Source organism: Orycteropus afer, unplaced genomic scaffold, assembly GCF_000298275.1.
Source record: "Orycteropus afer afer isolate SDZICR_OR568_19922 unplaced genomic scaffold, OryAfe1.0 scaffold00570, whole genome shotgun sequence".
In the NCBI taxonomy this organism is placed as follows: Eukaryota; Metazoa; Chordata; class Mammalia; order Tubulidentata; family Orycteropodidae; genus Orycteropus; species Orycteropus afer.
The window spans coordinates 1,469,921-1,486,835 of record NW_006922157.1 but is presented as its reverse complement, the minus strand read 5'-3'; the positions used below and the strand labels follow the sequence as shown (position 1 = coordinate 1,486,835).

The window sequence follows — 16,915 nt, the reverse complement described above, 5'->3', positions numbered from 1 at the left end:
GGGGCGCACAGCCCTGAGCCCCAGTGTGGCCCGGAGGAACGGAGCCCGTGCCAGGGCGACCCAGTGGGGAGCCCAGGGACCAAGCTCGTGTTTGGGGGATACCTCTACTTTTTCTCAGGGTTGCCAGTCCTGGGACAGTCGAGGCGTTGGGGCGGCCACCAAGTCCTCAGCGGGGATACCCGGTCCGGGAGAGGACGCGCAGTGCCCAACAGTCTCGGAGAGCCGAGTGGAATCGGGCGGGATCACCCGGGGGCGCAGAGCCCCCGTCGCGCCTCGTGCGTCGGAAAGGCAGAGAGGACGAGCCCTCCGAGTCCGCAGCCCATGCCCGAGTTGGGGCCGGCTGCCCAGTGAGTCCTCCTGGCCGGCCGGGCGGAGAAGAGCGACACCAAAGCCGGAAAGAGTGGAGCACTTCAAGGCCGGTGGCTGCAGAGGATGGGCGATTGATCGGCTTCCAGAGCGCTGCGCAGCACGGGAAAGCGAGGCAAGCTTTGCTGAGGAGGTTCCAGGGTATCCCGAAGTGAAGCCTGCCCCCGGGAAGATGGCCCGGCCTGGGCAGCGTTGGCTTGGCAAATGGCTTGTGGCGATGGTCTTGTTGGCGCTGTGCCGGCTTGCTACTCCACTGGCCAAGAACCTGGAGCCCGTGTCCTGGAGCTCTCTGAATCCGAAGTGAGTAACTTATCCGCTCTGGTCCCCGGGGGTGGGAGGCACTCCTTCGAGGTGAGACCGCGTGACCCCAAGTGCGTGTGGGGAGATGTTCGGAGGAAGAGCGGTGCCCCATTTTGTCTCTAGATTTTTTTGGTGTTTTCTTGCGGGCTGGCGGGACAGGGTGTTGCGGATTGGGGTGGGGGCATTTGGAGGGGTTGTGACCCCTTGGCTTCCCGGCCCTCTCCTGTGCATGTCCAAGATCAAGTCGAAATGGACGCGTCAGGCGGAGCAGGGGAGTCCGAGCGCTTGAGAGCACAACCCAGAGTTGTGTGTGAGCTACAATGAAGCCCTCTTCGGGGCCCCTGGAAACGTGACGGTATTCGCCAAGGGCAGCTCCCTGTTTGAGCTTGATTTGGGCAGGGGATGAGGCAGAACACAGGTTCTTCGTTTGCTTAGCTGTGGAGGAAATGTCGTGAGGAACCTTGCGCTTGGGGCGAGTGGGCAGCGCCTATATCCCCACTCTGGTTTCTCCCGTTTTCATTTTTCTTTCTTCCCTGTTTGCTTCGCTGGCTTTTCGCTTTTGCTGTCTCTTCTTGAGCACCCCCCTCCCCCCCGCCTTTTCTCCCAGCCGGGGCAGTGGGAAGGCGGGCGCTGCTCCCAGGATCACAAAGGAGGAGAGCGGAGAGGGGCGGAGTAGGAGAGGGGTTGTTGCGGGGGTGGGGTGGGGGCGCTCGATCCCGCGCTCGTCGGGGGTCCAATGGAGCCCGCGGTAGAGCTTCCAGGTCCTGCCTGGGAGAGTGGTGGCCAAGCTTGCTTGGGAGATGGGTAGAAAGGGAGTGATTCCTGCCCAGGCGGGTCCGTTGCCCCCCTCCCCCCCCCCCCGTGTCCTCTAGTTTGGAGAGTTTTGCTTAGTTTTCTCTGAGGGGTTGGGGGACAGCTATATAGAGCTCACTTTTTCCTGCTCCTTCCTCTTCATGCCCCAGCCCCCCCACAACATACACTTTTTAGGGCGGTGGCTTAGTGGTTTCTGGCTGTTAGTGGGGAGTCACTGGGGCTGCTGTGGTGACCTGTGGCCTTTTTTTCTCTTTTGTTATTCAGGGCTCAGGTTGGAGCCCAGGGTCAAAATTGCTCTTCCTCTCTGTCCTCTGGAGGTCCAGACAGTGTGTGACACCCTCTGTTAGTGGGAAACTGGGGCCCTTGGCCTGTCCTATCTGTGCTCTCAGTTTCCTGTATCTAAAATCTCTTCCTGTCCACTCACTGGGCTCTCTGCTAATCTCCTAGGCTCCTGCTGCCTTGGCTTCTTGGGTCCCAGGGTTGGCGCATATCTTAGGTGTGGAGTAGGAGAAGGTGGCTTCTTTAGTTCTCTTGTTCTTGGGTTAAGTTAGGGTCCCAGTACTGGTCAGTGGTTTGGCTAAACCAGGGTCAGAGTAGAGGGCTCTGCCTCTGAAAGGAAAGGGATTGGCAAGAATTTCTCCCAGACCAAATAGCCAAGCTGCAAGTAGCACTCTCCTAACAGCATGGATTCAAAATGGTCTGGGGCCTAGGGCTGCTCAGCCTAGGGGGAAAGGTTGTGAAGCACCCAGTTTTCCCCAGTAAGTGTGGAGGCTAGAAATGCTCTCTCTTTAGAAAGGAGAGCTGAAATTTGCCTGGGGTAGCCCATCACAGGGGCTCATGGGAATGACCTAATTGCTCTCTTGGGTCTCTAACCAGAGATAGTACACAGCTCCACAGCTGGAAAGGAGCTCTCCTGCACAGTACAAGAGGTGGAGGCTGGGAGAAACAAGAGCTATCTGAGTTTACCCCTTTTTGTGTGTTCTGAACATTTAGAGTTGTAGACTGGTTTGCAAGTTTTTGGAGATTTCATCCTCTCAGTCCTCCTCCATCCTCAAGTTGGGGGCAGGCATCCTGGGAATGGGGAGGGGGTGGGAACTCAGTAGAACCTGCATTAATTCTGTCCTGTAATGGAGCAGACCCTGGGAGTGATCAGGTGCCCCCAGAACTGCCCCCTCCCCAGAGTTCCATCTATGTTCAGGTCTGGAATCCAGCCACAGTCTGTGTGTGGAGGTGAGGAAGTGTGGGTAGGGAAGAATGAGGGGTAGCTGAGGGGGGAGCAAGAGGACAGTAAGGAGGCAGAGCTAAGCTCCAGCTCTGGGGGTTGCCTCGGCCATCGTCCCCAACCCTCAGGCTGCCACAGCCTTTTAAATAAACAGACTCTGTCTCTCCCTCTGCCTCTTACCTGAGTTTTCCCTCTTAAGTCCATGTGGGTTCTCCCTCTCACACCCTCTGTGAGCTGCGTTCACCGCGTTCACCTCGTTTCTCCAGCTAGGCTTGTCTGTTCTCCCTCTTTCTTACACTCCCTCTCACTCTTAGTCACTCTCTGCCTCTTTTTCTCAAGTCCTTTTGTTTCTCGCACATGCCTGTGTGCTCCCTCGCAGGCTCATTTTCTCTCTTTCCTCCCCTCTTCCTCCCAGCTTTTGGTCTCTCTCCTCAGCCCTGTCAGGAGCTTACAATGCCTCCCCCTCAAAAAAAAAAAAATGTAGCATCTATAAACCCTGCCTTATTGCTTTCTCCTTGGGGAAAAAAAATCAAACAAACAAGTGGTGGGGCTGGGGGTATGCTTCAGGTTCCTGGAAGAATACAACCCCAGCCTTGACTGGAGGGAGAGGGGCTAGAAGGGCTGACCCAAGACTCCCAGTCTTTTTTCCAAGGAGTTTCTGGGGCCTTCCAGGGTGGTAGTCTTTGGGTGTCAAGAGCTTCTCCCTCTTTGGCCCCCTCTTGTCACTTTTGCTCTATGAGTGCAGTGTGGGGATGTGAGTTTGGAACTGGCTAGAGGTTAGCAAGGACCTGGGTGTATGCCTGTGCCTGAGTGGGGCTTGGAGGGATATGAGCAAAGTGGACCCAGGGCAGCCCCCTCCCCCAGCTTCTTCCTTGGGGAAGCTCAGGGCAGCCAGCAGGGCTCACACTTGACTCCTCAGCCAAGTCCAGCTGCTGCAGTTCAGTCTCTCAGTCTTGTTCTGACCCCTTCCTGCCCCCCACTCAGGTTCCCCCACCTCCAGGGAGTGGGAATGTGCCTGAGATCACATTACACCTTCCCTGTAAGGGACTGGGGGTGGGCTTTCCAGCTTGGAGTCCAGGACCCTTGACTTCAGCATGGATGGGGGCAGCTGTAGACCCTAACCCATGCTTGCTTGCTCCTAGCAAAAATGCTGGCCCCAGCCTCCTCACAGCTGTTTCAACTCACAGTCCTGGGGAGCCCAGCTCAGGGTTCCAGTGTGGCAAGGGACCTGACCTCCTCTATTCTGTAGCTGATTGGCCACAGGTGTGGGTCTGAGAGTGATGGGAACCCAGCAGCTCCTAAAGTTCCCAGTTCCCTTTCCTCCCCACCTGCACCGTAGGCCTCTGGGCAGAAGCAAGAAAGGCCTAGAAAGTTGGGTTGGGGGATGAATACAGGGTTCACTTTCTCTCCTCTGTGTTCTTTGCTGCCTCACCAGTTCAGATGGATGGGAATGGGCAGGCCCTGGACACTGTGAATTACTGTTTTCAGGGGCTGGGATTATGAGGAGTGTGGGCCAGCCAGGAAGCCAATGGTTGCCATGGAATCATCAGGTTTTGGGGAGGGTTCACCCTCTGATCGTTAGGGGAGCTGAGGTGAGGGGATGCTCATCAGTCACAGTCCAAATTCCAGTCTCATGAACCATAGCAACCCTTCCTGGGTGTGTTTTCATGGTGGTAGTTTTGGATGGGGGTGCTAACATCCAGGAGTGTAACCTTCAGCTTCTTTCTTCTAAATGATACTGTGTCTGGCATGTTAAGTCAGGCAACACCTTGCTACTTACAAAGCATTCTCATATATGATCTCATTGTGTGTTCCCAACAGCCCTAGGAAGTAAGCATTGCCCCATTTTCCAGATGAGGTGGCATGTGCTCAGAAAAGAGAAGTGATGTATCTATAATCAGTGAGCTGGTAAGGGAAGAGTTGTGATATGTACCATTCTTTCTGGGCCATCTTGCTGCTCCGGATTCTAGGAGAAACAAATATTAAAGGTGGGGTTTGGGAAGAGACACTGACTCCCTGCCCCTGGTTTCCCCTCTCACTTCACAGGTGTGTGCGCATCTGTCCTTGTGACTCAGGTCATGCCTGTGTGGAGTGACCACTGGTCTGCCTTCCTCATTTGACTGTGGTTGGTCTGCCTCCTATTGTCCAAAGCTAAAGGCAGTCAACTGGCTGCTTGGCACGCTCCTTCCTGAGCTCTAAGTAACACCTTTGGTTCTTCACTGGACCGGGAATCTCTCTTCCTCTCAGGGACCCAACAGAAAGTAGACAATGAGGAGGGAGGTGTTAAGCCTCCAGTGGACACTAGTTGTGGCCATGTGGGGCACAGGGGAGGGCGTAGATCAGAGTAGGTGGGGAGGGTGACTTCCGCTGGGACTCTCCTGGCTTCCCTGCCTATGATAATACTGTATGTGTGCCAGGACCCAGCTGCTGCTCCTGCCCACCCACGCCTGGGCGGGCACTGCTGGGACATGCCAGGCTTGCTCCTGCCGCCTCAGGGACTGGGTGGAGCTTGTAGACTGAAGAGGAGCCTTTAATTTGGGGGCTCCCCACCCTAGCTGGGATGAGAGCAGACTTGAGCTCTGGCTTGGGCTTCAGGGTACAGGCACAGTGGTGGTAGAGTCACAAAATCAATGTGGTAGCTAGAGTCTTCTACCAGACTTGGACTTTCATGGCCTAGTGCCAGGTTTCTCCTTTGGCTGCTTTTTGACTACAAGATTCTAGAATGCCCCACATAGCTGCAAATTCTCTCCCATGTAGGTAACATGTAGATAACATGTGTATGGGTGGCAAAGGACTCAGCTAGATAAAAGAAGCCTGGCGGGGGGCAGGGTCAGTTGGCATCTGACCAATCCTAGGGTCTTAGGGATTGCTGGAGGGATTGCCCTTTGGTCTTCTTATATCCCAGGATTCTTTTAAGCAGTCATGGTAGAAAGCTCAGTAGAAAGACTGAAGGAGAGACTTGGGCTAGGTTGGAGGAGAAGAGGCAGGTCACAAGAAAAGAACAGAAACAGCTCAGGCTGTCCCACCCAAGTCATTTTACTCCCTGAGGTGTCTCTCTGAGGTCCCAGGATTATCAGAGGCTAGGGAGGAAAGGCCTCAGGGGTTACCATGGCCACTTGCTTCAGGGTTCCTGCTTGGCCATGTCAGTCCCCTTATTTTCCAGAAAAGGGCTTTGTCTGGGGGTGGCCCCAGGCAGGAAAACTTGGTTTGATAGTGGGGAGAGTAATTTTTGAAAGATGGGGGATAAAGAGTTTAACTTGAGTACAACCTCTTCCTCTTCTTATCTTACCCTTCCTTATTCCTGATCTGGTGAGTAGCAGGGAGACCCATAGGTTCCCCCTGTATGGTATGACTAATGTTGTACCTGGTTTCAGGTTTCTTTCTCACTGGCTTCAAACCCACCTCTCATAGCCCCTTGCCACTTTCTTGGGCTTCTCACAGGCCAAGTTGCAGTTTTCCCATTGGTGGGGGAAGATGCTCAGAAGGCACCATTATGGTAGATCAGAGTCAAGGGAAGTGGGTTTCATCAGGTTCTTCTCCCTCCTGCAGGGCTGATGTTCTTTAGGGGAAGGTGAGTTTCCCTCTGCCAGCTGCTATGCAAATGAATTGATGAATATTTATGAAGTCACTGTTCACTAAGGTTGAAGAGAGTCTGAGGGTTGTAAGGGGGAATAGTCCTTCCTTCTTCTGCCTCCCCCACCCATTATATAGACATCTTTTTTTTGTCAAAGTCTCTGGGTTGAATGTAGAACTCCAAGTAGCTAGAAGCCCTGTGTTCCAATTCCAGGGCATGAGTGGTGATGGGAGACTGAGCTCAGGGCAGGCAAGACTTGCTCCCCAGTGATTAAGCCAGGGCCAAGTGGTTAGTAAGGTGAGCTGGCCTGTACCCCTTTCCATGCACTCTATGTACCTGCTGTCATCTCCAGGTAGGGCCTTGTTGAGGTGCAACTGTACAGGAATTCAGCCTGTTAGACCCTTAAGGATTAACATCCTGGATGGATTTAAGTCCCTGGAGTTGACGTTGAGTATCTCTCTTCAAAGGGATCATTCTTTCTATCCCATGAGAGGCCTAGACTCAATGAGTCTGTATGGTTTCTTCTGGTTCTAAGACATTAGAAGTTGTTTGATGCTATTATCTAGATGCAACCAGTGGGAGTACTGGAAAGTGAAAAGCACTCAGAATTATAGAAGCTTTGGTGAAACTTGTTGGCTTTTTATGAACATGTTGTAGGGACGCTCCCTCTCAGATGTCTAAATGGACCTCCATTCTATGCCTGCTTCCTTTCTGGCCCTCTGGAGTGAAATAAAGTTAGGTACCAAGAGGTGAAGACATTCTCATTTTGGCTTTTGCCCTCCTGAATATCAGGCTTTTCTTGGGTAGATCCCAGCCTGGTGGAGTCTAATCTGACATGAAAGGAGGGCTGCTTTTCTTCATCTCCTTCATCTTCTTGGTCTAGTTCCCTTACTCTCCCACCTGGGTATCATTTCCATCCCTGGGATGAGGGCACTGGAATCAGTCTATTCCCAGGTTATTGCAGTGGCCTCTGAATTGGTGCTCTTCCGAGAAGAGCCTGTCTGGCACTGTCAGCTTCATTCTCTTTAAGCACTGACTTCAGCCCTTTGTTTTCCTTCTTCCTTGAGAGTTTGTCACCAATAGGATGTAACCTACTACTTATTGTCATCCTTGGTCTTTTGATTTGGTCCTAACTGATCTTTTCCACTTTGTCTTCTGTTCTTCTCTACTCTCCCCCAGCCAACCTGGAAAAAATCATTGGCTTGGGTTTTATGTCCTAGATATTGCTGTCTGTTCTTTCTGTGTGTTGATTTCTTACTTCTCACCCAGAAGCCACTTTTATCCAGCCCTTTCTGTGAAACCATCCCTGCTCATCCTGGTCAGATGAGCTCTTCCTCCTCAGTGCCTCCAATATTTACTGGTTGAATCACCATCCTTCCACATAACCTACAGATAGCCTTATGCTGTCTCTTACTCCTCAAGATGAGGCTATATCTTCTCTTCTGATTTTCTTTCCAAGAAACAAGACTAGGCTCATAGGTACTTAGTATCTGACCTCCTGCTTCTTAACAGATTATTGCTTAGGGGAAGCTAAACGTATTAAGTGCCAACTGTGTGCTTTGTGCTCTATGTGTGCTATCTCATCTCCCTCCAGGGAGGTAGGGGCTTGTATCTTCCCTAATTCACAAGTGAGGAAAGTGAAGCTCAGAGAGGTCAGGCAGCTCATCCAAGCTGGGAAAGCTAGTAAGGGCCAAGTATGTCTGATTCTAAAGTCTGTGTTTGTTTCTTCTATATGGTACTACTTTGCTCTCAGATCCAGCCTTCCTAGGCTCAGAAATAACTAACTGATTACTATCTGTGCCTTTTCTTATTGTAGGTTTAGACAAGGACAGGGGCATATGAACAAGTGGCTCTGGATAGCTGTCCTTCCTCTGCTTTCCCCCAGTGCCTGGCCTTCTGGATTAAAACACAAACCTGGCCCAAGAAAGCATTTGTGCATCTCCTCTGAGGACCTGTGGTAGCAGCAGTGTAGCAGTGGGGAGATTGGAATCCAGATGAGTGGGGTTCCTGAGGCCCTATCATTCATGTGTTGTTGTCCCTAGTTGGGCTCCTTCTCTCATTCTGTTCTTCCTAGAATTGAGCCTGCTCAAGTTTGGGGATTCAGGCTCTTGCATTGTAGGGGTGAGGTGGTCACTTGTAGGACATTGTGCAGTGGGAGTAGAGAGCTGTGTGGAGCTATACCTGACCAGAGACTGTACTTATTATCCTTTGGCTCCAGGCGATGCCTCCTCCTATCTTTCCCATCATACCTAAGATTAGCAAGAATGAGGGAGAAGGCATGGTTCCTAGACAGGTTGAGCTCCCCCAGCCTTGGCTGGGAGCTGCGGGGGTGGTGGCTAAGGCATGTGTGTACTTGCTGTGTGGGAGTGAGTGTGTGTGTGTGTTTGTGTGTGTGTGTGTGTTTGTGTGTGTGTGTGTGTGTGTTTAGGGGAGGTAGTGGCAGCAGCTATGCAGGAATGTGAGTATGTTGCAGGAAAGAGAACAGAGGATGCTGCCACCTTCAGGCAGCCCAGACCTGACACCTTGATACCCAGCCCATTGGCCACGTCAGTCAGTCCCCTGCGGAAATGCCACATTAGGACAAAGGGCTCTCCCAACTAGGCAGTGCCCCACCCTGCCGAGCAGTCACAGCCTGGCAGCCTTGCCCATAGGCCACTCCTTCCACACCCTACTGGCAGTGTGGTTCTCTCTCCTCACCCCCATCAGCCTGAGGTTGGAGGAAGGGAAGAATGTGTACTGTTACCATTTCCACCTAGTAGACTCAGCCTGGCCTGCATTGCTTTCTTCCTTCCCTATTTCTGGGATGGCCTGGGCCCCCAACCCTGGGGCTGACCATCTCCTCCTTTCTGGGCAGGTTCCTGAGTGGGAAGGGCCTGGTGATCTACCCGAAGATTGGAGACAAGCTGGACATCATCTGCCCCCGAGCAGAAGCAGGGCGGCCCTACGAGTACTATAAGCTATACCTGGTACGGCCTGAACAGGCAGCTGCCTGCAGCACTGTGCTCGACCCCAATGTGCTGGTCACTTGCAACAGACCAGAACAGGAAATCCGTTTCACCATTAAGTTCCAGGAATTCAGCCCCAACTACATGGGCCTGGAGTTCAAGAAGCACCATGATTACTATATTACCTGTGAGTCCTATCCACCATGTGGTTCTCCCCCTGGGCTTAACTCTCTTCTAACCCATAGTAGTGGGAGCTTCTAAGTAGTTCAAGGATAGTGCACACACTTAAGGTCCTGCCTGGTCTCATCTTTAAAGACTGGCATGCTTTCCTCCCAGTCTGGCCTTATAATCTCAGCCCCAATATTGCCCAAGGGGCCCACTGCCAGCTTGTCTTTTACACTCCAGGAGTTGGGTGGAAGAGAACTCCAATTCTTGTTGCTTTCTCTCTTATTTCCTTTGCCTACTAAGATCTAATCTTGGGAATGGCAGAGTTGGCAGAGACCTCTGAGATCAGCCAGCTCTCAGCCTTTTTCCTCATAGGAAACTGAGGGAGGCCCCAAGAGAAAGGGCTTCTTGCCCTATATCACAGAAGGATTTAGGGAAAAGATTGGGGCTGCAACCCAGATCTCCTGACCTGTAATCCAGGATTTCTTCCACTCTGTATGGAAGTTTCCCTTATAATGCCAGTTTTACTTACTTTTCCTCTGAGCAACATTGCCGAATGAGAAGACATACCTTATTGTTGCCACTGAGAAAGCAGAGTCAAGACATGGACATGATAGAGGAATAGTGCCCCTGTGGGAGGAGCTATTTCTTGGTCTGGGCTGGCCCAATCTGGTCTATGCTATTCTGTTCCTGGTGGGAGGGAAGGAAGTAGAAAGGTTCACAGATAGGTAGGAGTTATATGCCATTCCTGTACTCCCAGTTTTAACCCTATTATTGGCTGAGGCAGCACTAGGGTTTCTGGGGAATGCTGCAGACTTTTTTCTTCCCCTGACTTCCTTGGCCTCTTCCTGCAGCTACATCCAATGGGAGCCTAGAGGGCCTAGAGAACCGTGAGGGAGGTGTGTGCCGGACACGCACCATGAAGATTGTCATGAAAGTTGGGCAAGGTGAGTACCTAGTCTGAGGCCCCCCAAGTTAGGCTTTTAGAAGAGGTGTTCCTGGTTGGGTGTGGATGTGTTGAGAATGAGGAGGGAACAGTGGGGTTTGAGAATTTGAGGTCCAGTTTACAAGCTGTTCTAGGCCTACCCTAGATGATCAAGGGCACCTGTGCTGGCAGAGTTCTTCTTTTTCACCTCTCCTCTCCCCACCCCTAGATCCCAATGCTATGACACCTGAGCAGCTAACTACCAGCTGGCCCAGCAAGGAGACAGACAACACTGTCATGATGGCCACACAGGCTCCTCGTGGTCGGGGCCCCATAGGGGACTCTGATGGCAAGCATGGTGAGTATATAAATGTTTCCCAGAGAGCAGAAACCATTCCTTAATCTCCCTGTGAGGCCATATCTCTGAAGAAAAGCAGGCCGAGGCCTAGCCTAAGATCTGGCATGTCTCCCTAGAACCTCTGGCTGACCCTTCCTACCTTCCCTTTCCCTTCTTCAGAAACTGTGAACCAGGAAGAGAAGAGCGGGCCAGGTACAAGTAGCGGCGGTGGCAGTGGGGACCCCGACAGCTTCTTCAACTCCAAAGTGGCATTGTTTGCGGCTGTTGGTGCTGGCTGTGTCATATTCCTGCTTATCATCATTTTCCTCACGGTTCTGCTACTAAAGCTGCGCAAGCGGCACCGAAAGCACACACAGCAACGGGCAGCTGCCCTTTCACTCAGTACACTGGCCAGTCCCAAGGCAGCCAGTGGCACAGCAGGCACCGAGCCCAGTGACATCATCATTCCCTTACGGACTACAGAGAATAATTACTGCCCCCACTATGAGAAGGTGAGTGGGGACTATGGGCATCCTGTCTACATCGTCCAGGAGATGCCACCCCAGAGCCCTGCGAACATCTACTACAAGGTCTGAGTGCCTGGTGCAGCCTCAGACCCTGGAGGACAGTCTGGACCACACCTCTTCCTTCTCCCCCATACCTTCTCCCTTTACCAGCTGTGCCCATGTTTGTATTTAGTTTTGTAGTTTCTTGGCTTTTATAAGCCCCCTCTTTCCCTGCTCCCTGGGCTTTGGAGAGGGTGCTTGTGCCCCTCACCCCCATGCTCTTGTGCCTTCCCCCTCTGACCAGGCCTCTGGGCTCTGTGGGGGCACCCCTTCTTAGTGGGCAGGGTTGGATGCTGATGGACAGAAGGCAGGGAGATGCCCCCCTGGCCCCATCCCCACCCGCGTCCCTATGCCCCCTTCCCAGGACTGCTTGTCCACTATCATCACTGCTTTTAATGCTTTTTTGTTCATTTATTAGCTGTCAACTCATTTTCATCTGTTTTTTTGAAGAAACATGGAAAAATGTAAAATGCAGTCCCTTCCCAAGCTTTCTGAGCCTAGCCCATCTAAGAGGACCTGGGGCTGAGGCTGGGGAAGGATGTGGCCCGCCAGGAAGCATAGAATGACATTTATTTTATAGACTCTTCAGCATTTCTGGGGAGGTAGGGGCAGGCCAGGGCTGTTTTTGCCCATGAAGGAAGAGGAGAGTACAGTTGGGCAATGTATCTCACCCTCCTCTCTTGACCCTCCTTCTACAAAGCTAATCCTGGCAGTGGGGTAGTAGCTGCCACCCTTACACACACACACACACACACACACACGTGCACACATCTTTTCCTTGTGGGATTCTTGGGCATCTCCTGCCTCCCTCACTCTCACGGTAATTAATGTCTTAATTGGCTGTTGCCTGGGGAACATGAGAGCTGCTGCAGGCAGATGACCTCATGGGGGGTGGAGGACAGTTAACTGGGAGTCCCCCCCCACCCTGTTCTCTTCTCACCTTTGGCATCATTTAGTCTGGTGGGGAAACAGAGGCCCAGATGAAGACTTAAGTGGGTATAAGACCAGGTGGCCTGCTCCTTTTCTGGGCTCCAGTACAGGTGGCTTATCATCCACCTAACTCCTGTTAGCTCCCCAATCTTAGGTTGGGGCCTGGGAAGAGGAAGAGAATTCCCGGGCCTGGACCAGCCTGCCGTGCACTTTGACTCCAGCTCCCTTCCAGCACGGCTGCTAACAGACTGACACTTGACTGTGCCTTGCAGGCACTCCCAGAGTGGCTGTGGAAGGAGCTGGACCTTATACCATCCACCGCCACATGGCCCCTTGGCCAGCTGCCCACCCCAGTGCTAGGTGGAAGAGGGAGCAGAACAGCCACCCCCTTCCAAGTGGCAGTTGGAAGGGTTTTTATTTTTGTTTCTGTTGCCATTTGTGTAAATACTAGTCTTTTTGGAAAAAATAATGTAAAGATGTTTTGTATAAACTCTGAATTATTTTCTTGTTGCTTTTTTCTTAGAAAAAAAATGAGAACTAAAAAAAAGAAATTAACCCATGGAGAAATGGGTGTAAAATGGTGTCATGATGTTGGGAAATGGAATGTAGGTGTATGAGAGTGTGTGTTTGTGTGTGTGTGGGTGTGGCTGTGGGTGTGTGATTTCCTGTGCCCAAACCACTGGTGATCAGGGTAAGTATGGAAAGAGGGTGGCTATCTTAATGGAACTAGATGTGCTCTATGCCCCTCCAGCTGCCCCCCTCAAAGTTTCTCTAATTTTTTGTTGTGCTGCCATGGAACCTGGGACCATTTTCCTCTGACATTTCTATAGCATTTGTGGCAGTGCAGTGCTACAGTGTCCTGCCATAGACTATGGGCATTTTCCCAGTCTAGTACCAGCCTAAGCTAGAGAGCACTGATAGGAAGCAGGGTTTCCCATGGGGACCTGAGTGTATCCACAGCTACTGCTACCACCTGGCTGGGGCTGGATCTGGAACAGACCTGCTGGCAGGCCTAGCTCTGCCCTGCCTCAGAACACTTGGGGGTCTGGAGGTAGATAGAAATAACTTCCTAAGAGTTGGCCTCTACTGTGGCCCCCTGGGCACCAGGGCTGCTTCAAGCTGGCCAGTTTGTCTCTCAGTTAGAAGAATCTTGTTCTCTTGTCTTCAGTGCTAGGCCACATCAAAGCCCATCACCATAGCATAGTTGGGGGCATCTGGCTGGCAGTTGAAACCCTCAAGTTAGAGCAGCACTGAGCACTCAGTCGCCCTCCCACAGGTTGATGAGTAATTTGCTCAGGTCAGAGAGTGTGGTGAGAGCCCTAAGGAGGGTTTATCCTTAATTCCACAGCAAAAACTCAAGCAGGGCCTGGGGCCTTGCTGCTCTATCATGGAGCAGCCTCCAGGCCTTAGGAGGGAACTCCCTATGGAGATGGCTAAGACAGATGTCACGGGAGGAGGAAAAGTGAGGCTCTGACAGCTAAATATGGGTAAGAATGGAGGAAAGGAGGAGGAGGAAGGAAGGGGAGGGTTGTTGGTTAGTGATCCAGAACAGGAAGCCCCAGTGAACCAACCAAGAAGTAGTCATGCCTAAGAGGGAAGTGAGAAGTGCATGGAGAAGGAAAGTGAAGGAGAGCCATGAGACCTTCAGTATAGAGGAAAGGGAGATTGGGCTAGAGCAGGGCTGGCCTGGGCTGGGCTGTTCCCAGAGCCAGCTGAGGCAGAGGCTGTTTATTTGGTTTCTTATTAACCAAAGGAAGTGCCTGGATCAGGTGGGGCCTCCACTACTTGATTGCTTGCCAGTGATTCAGGCCAGATTGGGGTCTCTTAACTGAGGTGGAGTCTGACCCAGGTTGAGTAAGCCCTTTTCACTCTTCTTCAACTAAGTGTTCTTGGGAGGTAGTCCACTCAGCCCAGGATACCAGCTACTTTCACCTTTCCAGTGGAGGACTGAGTTCCTAAGGGGCCTCTGGGAGTAGCTGTGGGAGCATTAAGTAAAATCTGAGGGAGGGAAAAGTATGGAAAGGAAAGTATGGGGCAATCTCCCCGATAGCTCAGCAGCCTTGTAACTGGCTCAGCAGCCTACTTGCCCTGGCATGGACATCATGATTGGAGTGATCTGAGCTCAGTGCTCAGACTGTGCTGACCACACAGTAATGCTTAGTATCTCCTTGTGCCATAGTGTCCTTCATCTGGACAGTGCCTTGCTTACCCACCTCTAATATTTACACACATTCTCTCACTGAACCTCTTAAACTGCCTAGGTATGGAAAGCTTTGCCTCATATTTGAGATGAGGAAGCTGAGATCCTATGAGGGGCAGTAACTTGTCCAAGAACACATACCAAGTGAGTGGAAATACTGGAATTCAAGTCCAGAACTTTTATTACACCATGGGAAAATAAGAGAGGTCCCTTGAGAATGAGGGGTGATTCCCATTCTCCCTCCTATACCTCTTTCCTCTGTCTAGGTTGAGACTGAACAAGCATGCTTCCTTGGTTATCTTGAAGAACAGGAGCTCTCCCCCTGACCCCTTGTCTTCTCATCTCTCTGGGTTAAGGGGTGGGGGTGGGGGTGGGGGGAGATGACCAAACTTAGCTAGCCAGAAGCAGGAGGTTGGAGCCTCCAGCAGGTAGGGCCTTAGTCCTGCCCCACCCTCAACACTCCTTCCTGTCCCAACTGGGCCCAAGATCCTTGTGAGTCAGGGATGCTTCCCAGGTGAGGGTGGAGCAACCTGGCTTCCTCTGCAGGCTAAGCTCAGTTCTCTAATGAAGCCAGACTGAGCAAGTGCTAACCAGGCCTCAGTTTCCCTGAAGAACAAGCTTGTGGAACTGCAAGGGTAGGGCTCTTGTCATTTTATTGTACTGGTCTATTTATCTCTGAGGCATCAGGGACATGGATGGCCTGACACATTCTAGGCAGGGGCATGAGGGTGGGCTCCATAATCCAAGGAGAGACTCAGGTCCAACCAGAGGCATCCTAGATTGGGTCCTGCTGAGCACGTGTTCCTTTGGCCACCTGTTGTCAATAACTCAGAAATCTGGCCCACCCATCCACCTGCCTGCCTTCCTGCCCTGTTCCAGCATATGAGAGTCTCACTGACACACCAGCTGAGTCAGCCCTGGCCTGCCTGGGGACCCTCCTTGCCCATCTGCTGTTGGCCTCCTGTACAGCTGGCTATCAGATCTGGGAGGCTAGGGCCCCACCTGATGACTGTTAGGTTGGATCCCCCTTTGGGAACCCAGCCCTCACCCAGGACAAGGGTCATGTAGCCCAAACTTAAAGCAATTTAAGGACATGGGGGGGAGAGTAATTGTAAGTTCTGTTTCTAGTGGTTAATTATCCAGCTGGCAAAGAGAAAGGAAAGTGAGAATCTGGGGGAGGGAGGATTAAGGAATGTGTGAAGAGATATAGGAGGGCAGGAGGAGTTTGCTGCAGGGCCCTTTGTACAAGAGAGAGTCCTATGCTGAGAGGCTGGTGACCTGAGGGCTTGCCCCAACTATGCCAAGACTCCCTTTTTGACTATGGGCAGGCAGGTCCATTGCCTCTTTGGAGCTCAAGTTCCCTGTATAGGGTAGTGAAAGTGTGGGACTAGATTTATTCATTTATTTAGAAACTATTTGTTGAGAGCCTACTATGTACCAGTCAGTGGTCTGGACACTGGGAATAAGACAGACAAGTCCCTGCTCCCAGGGAGCTCACCTTCTAGAAGGATTTTTAAGCACCAGGTTAGCTCTTGACTGTGCTTGTATGAAAGGAGCTCTGGTGATGTAGTGGTTAAGACATTTTGCTGACTCGCATGACCAAAGTCATGGGGAGGATGTGAGAGGCAGGATGGAGGATACTCAGATTTAAAACTTAGGTTCTGAAGTTTGTCTGTCTTTCTGTCTTTCCATCCATACATTCATCCTTTTTTTTTCACCCTGTAGAGGTTGATTGCCTGTCACACAGTGAGCACCAATAAGTGGTTGCTACTGCTTTTCCAGTGAGATAGTTTGGCTCTGGGGCTGGGCTTCCTAGGGACTTTTCCTGCTTGGAAGTGGGCCCCAATCCCTGGCTAGTCCCACCATCACTGACTAAAACTGGCCTTTTGCAAAGTTGCTAAATATCTTAATAAGAACTTGACATGGGGTTCTAATCCCAGCCTACCACCTCTATCTCCCATCCCAGGTACCTGGGCCAGGGACCAGACAAAATATACTCATGATAAACATTAAAGCATGTAGACAGAATCTGCACAGACTAAAGGAGGTATTCTCAGCCTTTGCCTATTCTTGAAGCCCCCTAGGCTAGCCTCTCACAAACTCTCCAGAGACAGGGGATGAAGAGCTAGCATATGGGAGAGGAACACCCCTCTTTCTCTGGGATGGCCCCTTTGGAGAGGCTCCATGTGGTTCCTTTGGTTCCTATTACCAGGAGAAACCAAGCGAGATCCTATGCTGCCCATACTCTCAGGAGGACTGGCTGTTCAGGGAGGATCAGAGAAACCCAGGAATGGTAGAGCTAGAATTTTTCTGAGAGCTTCTTTACAACCTTGTGGGGAAACTGAGGCCTGGAGACTAAATGGGACTTACCAAGAGCACATAGAGAGTGCTGACAGGACCAGACCTACAACCCACCTTTTGTTTTACCTCACAAGTCAGAGCTGTTTGCCCTTCTCCGCACTGTTGCTTTGTTCTCCCACAATTCCCTGGAGTGTGTGTGTGAGTGAACCAAACAAATCTATATATAAACCAAACCAAACCCACTGTCATCAAGTCAATTCTGACTCAGAGC

At 51.6% G+C, this 16,915-nt stretch overlaps 1 protein-coding gene across 1 annotated transcript; it reads left to right on the top strand.

Moving 5' to 3' along the window:
* The first annotated feature begins 538 nt into the window (after positions 1-538).
* On the top strand, positions 539-11,243 carry EFNB1 (ephrin B1). Its single transcript, XM_007955997.2, has 5 exons — positions 539-666; positions 9,130-9,407; positions 10,240-10,332; positions 10,540-10,668; positions 10,828-11,243. The coding sequence occupies exons 1-5, from the start codon at positions 539-541 to the stop codon at positions 11,241-11,243; spliced, it is 1,044 nt and encodes a 347-aa protein (XP_007954188.1).
* The last annotated feature ends 5,672 nt before the right edge of the window (positions 11,244-16,915 follow it).

Excerpts from the sequence above, each read along its gene's own strand:
- EFNB1 (XM_007955997.2), top strand. The coding sequence starts at position 539 with ATGGCCCGGCCTGGGCAGCGTTGGCTTGGCAAATGGCTTGTGGCGATG. Across the intron at positions 667-9,129 it reads TGGAGCTCTCTGAATCCGAA|GTTCCTGAGTGGGAAGGGCC; the intron begins GTGAGTAACTTA and ends CTTTCTGGGCAG. Across the intron at positions 10,669-10,827 it reads GGACTCTGATGGCAAGCATG|AAACTGTGAACCAGGAAGAG; the intron begins GTGAGTATATAA and ends TCCCTTCTTCAG.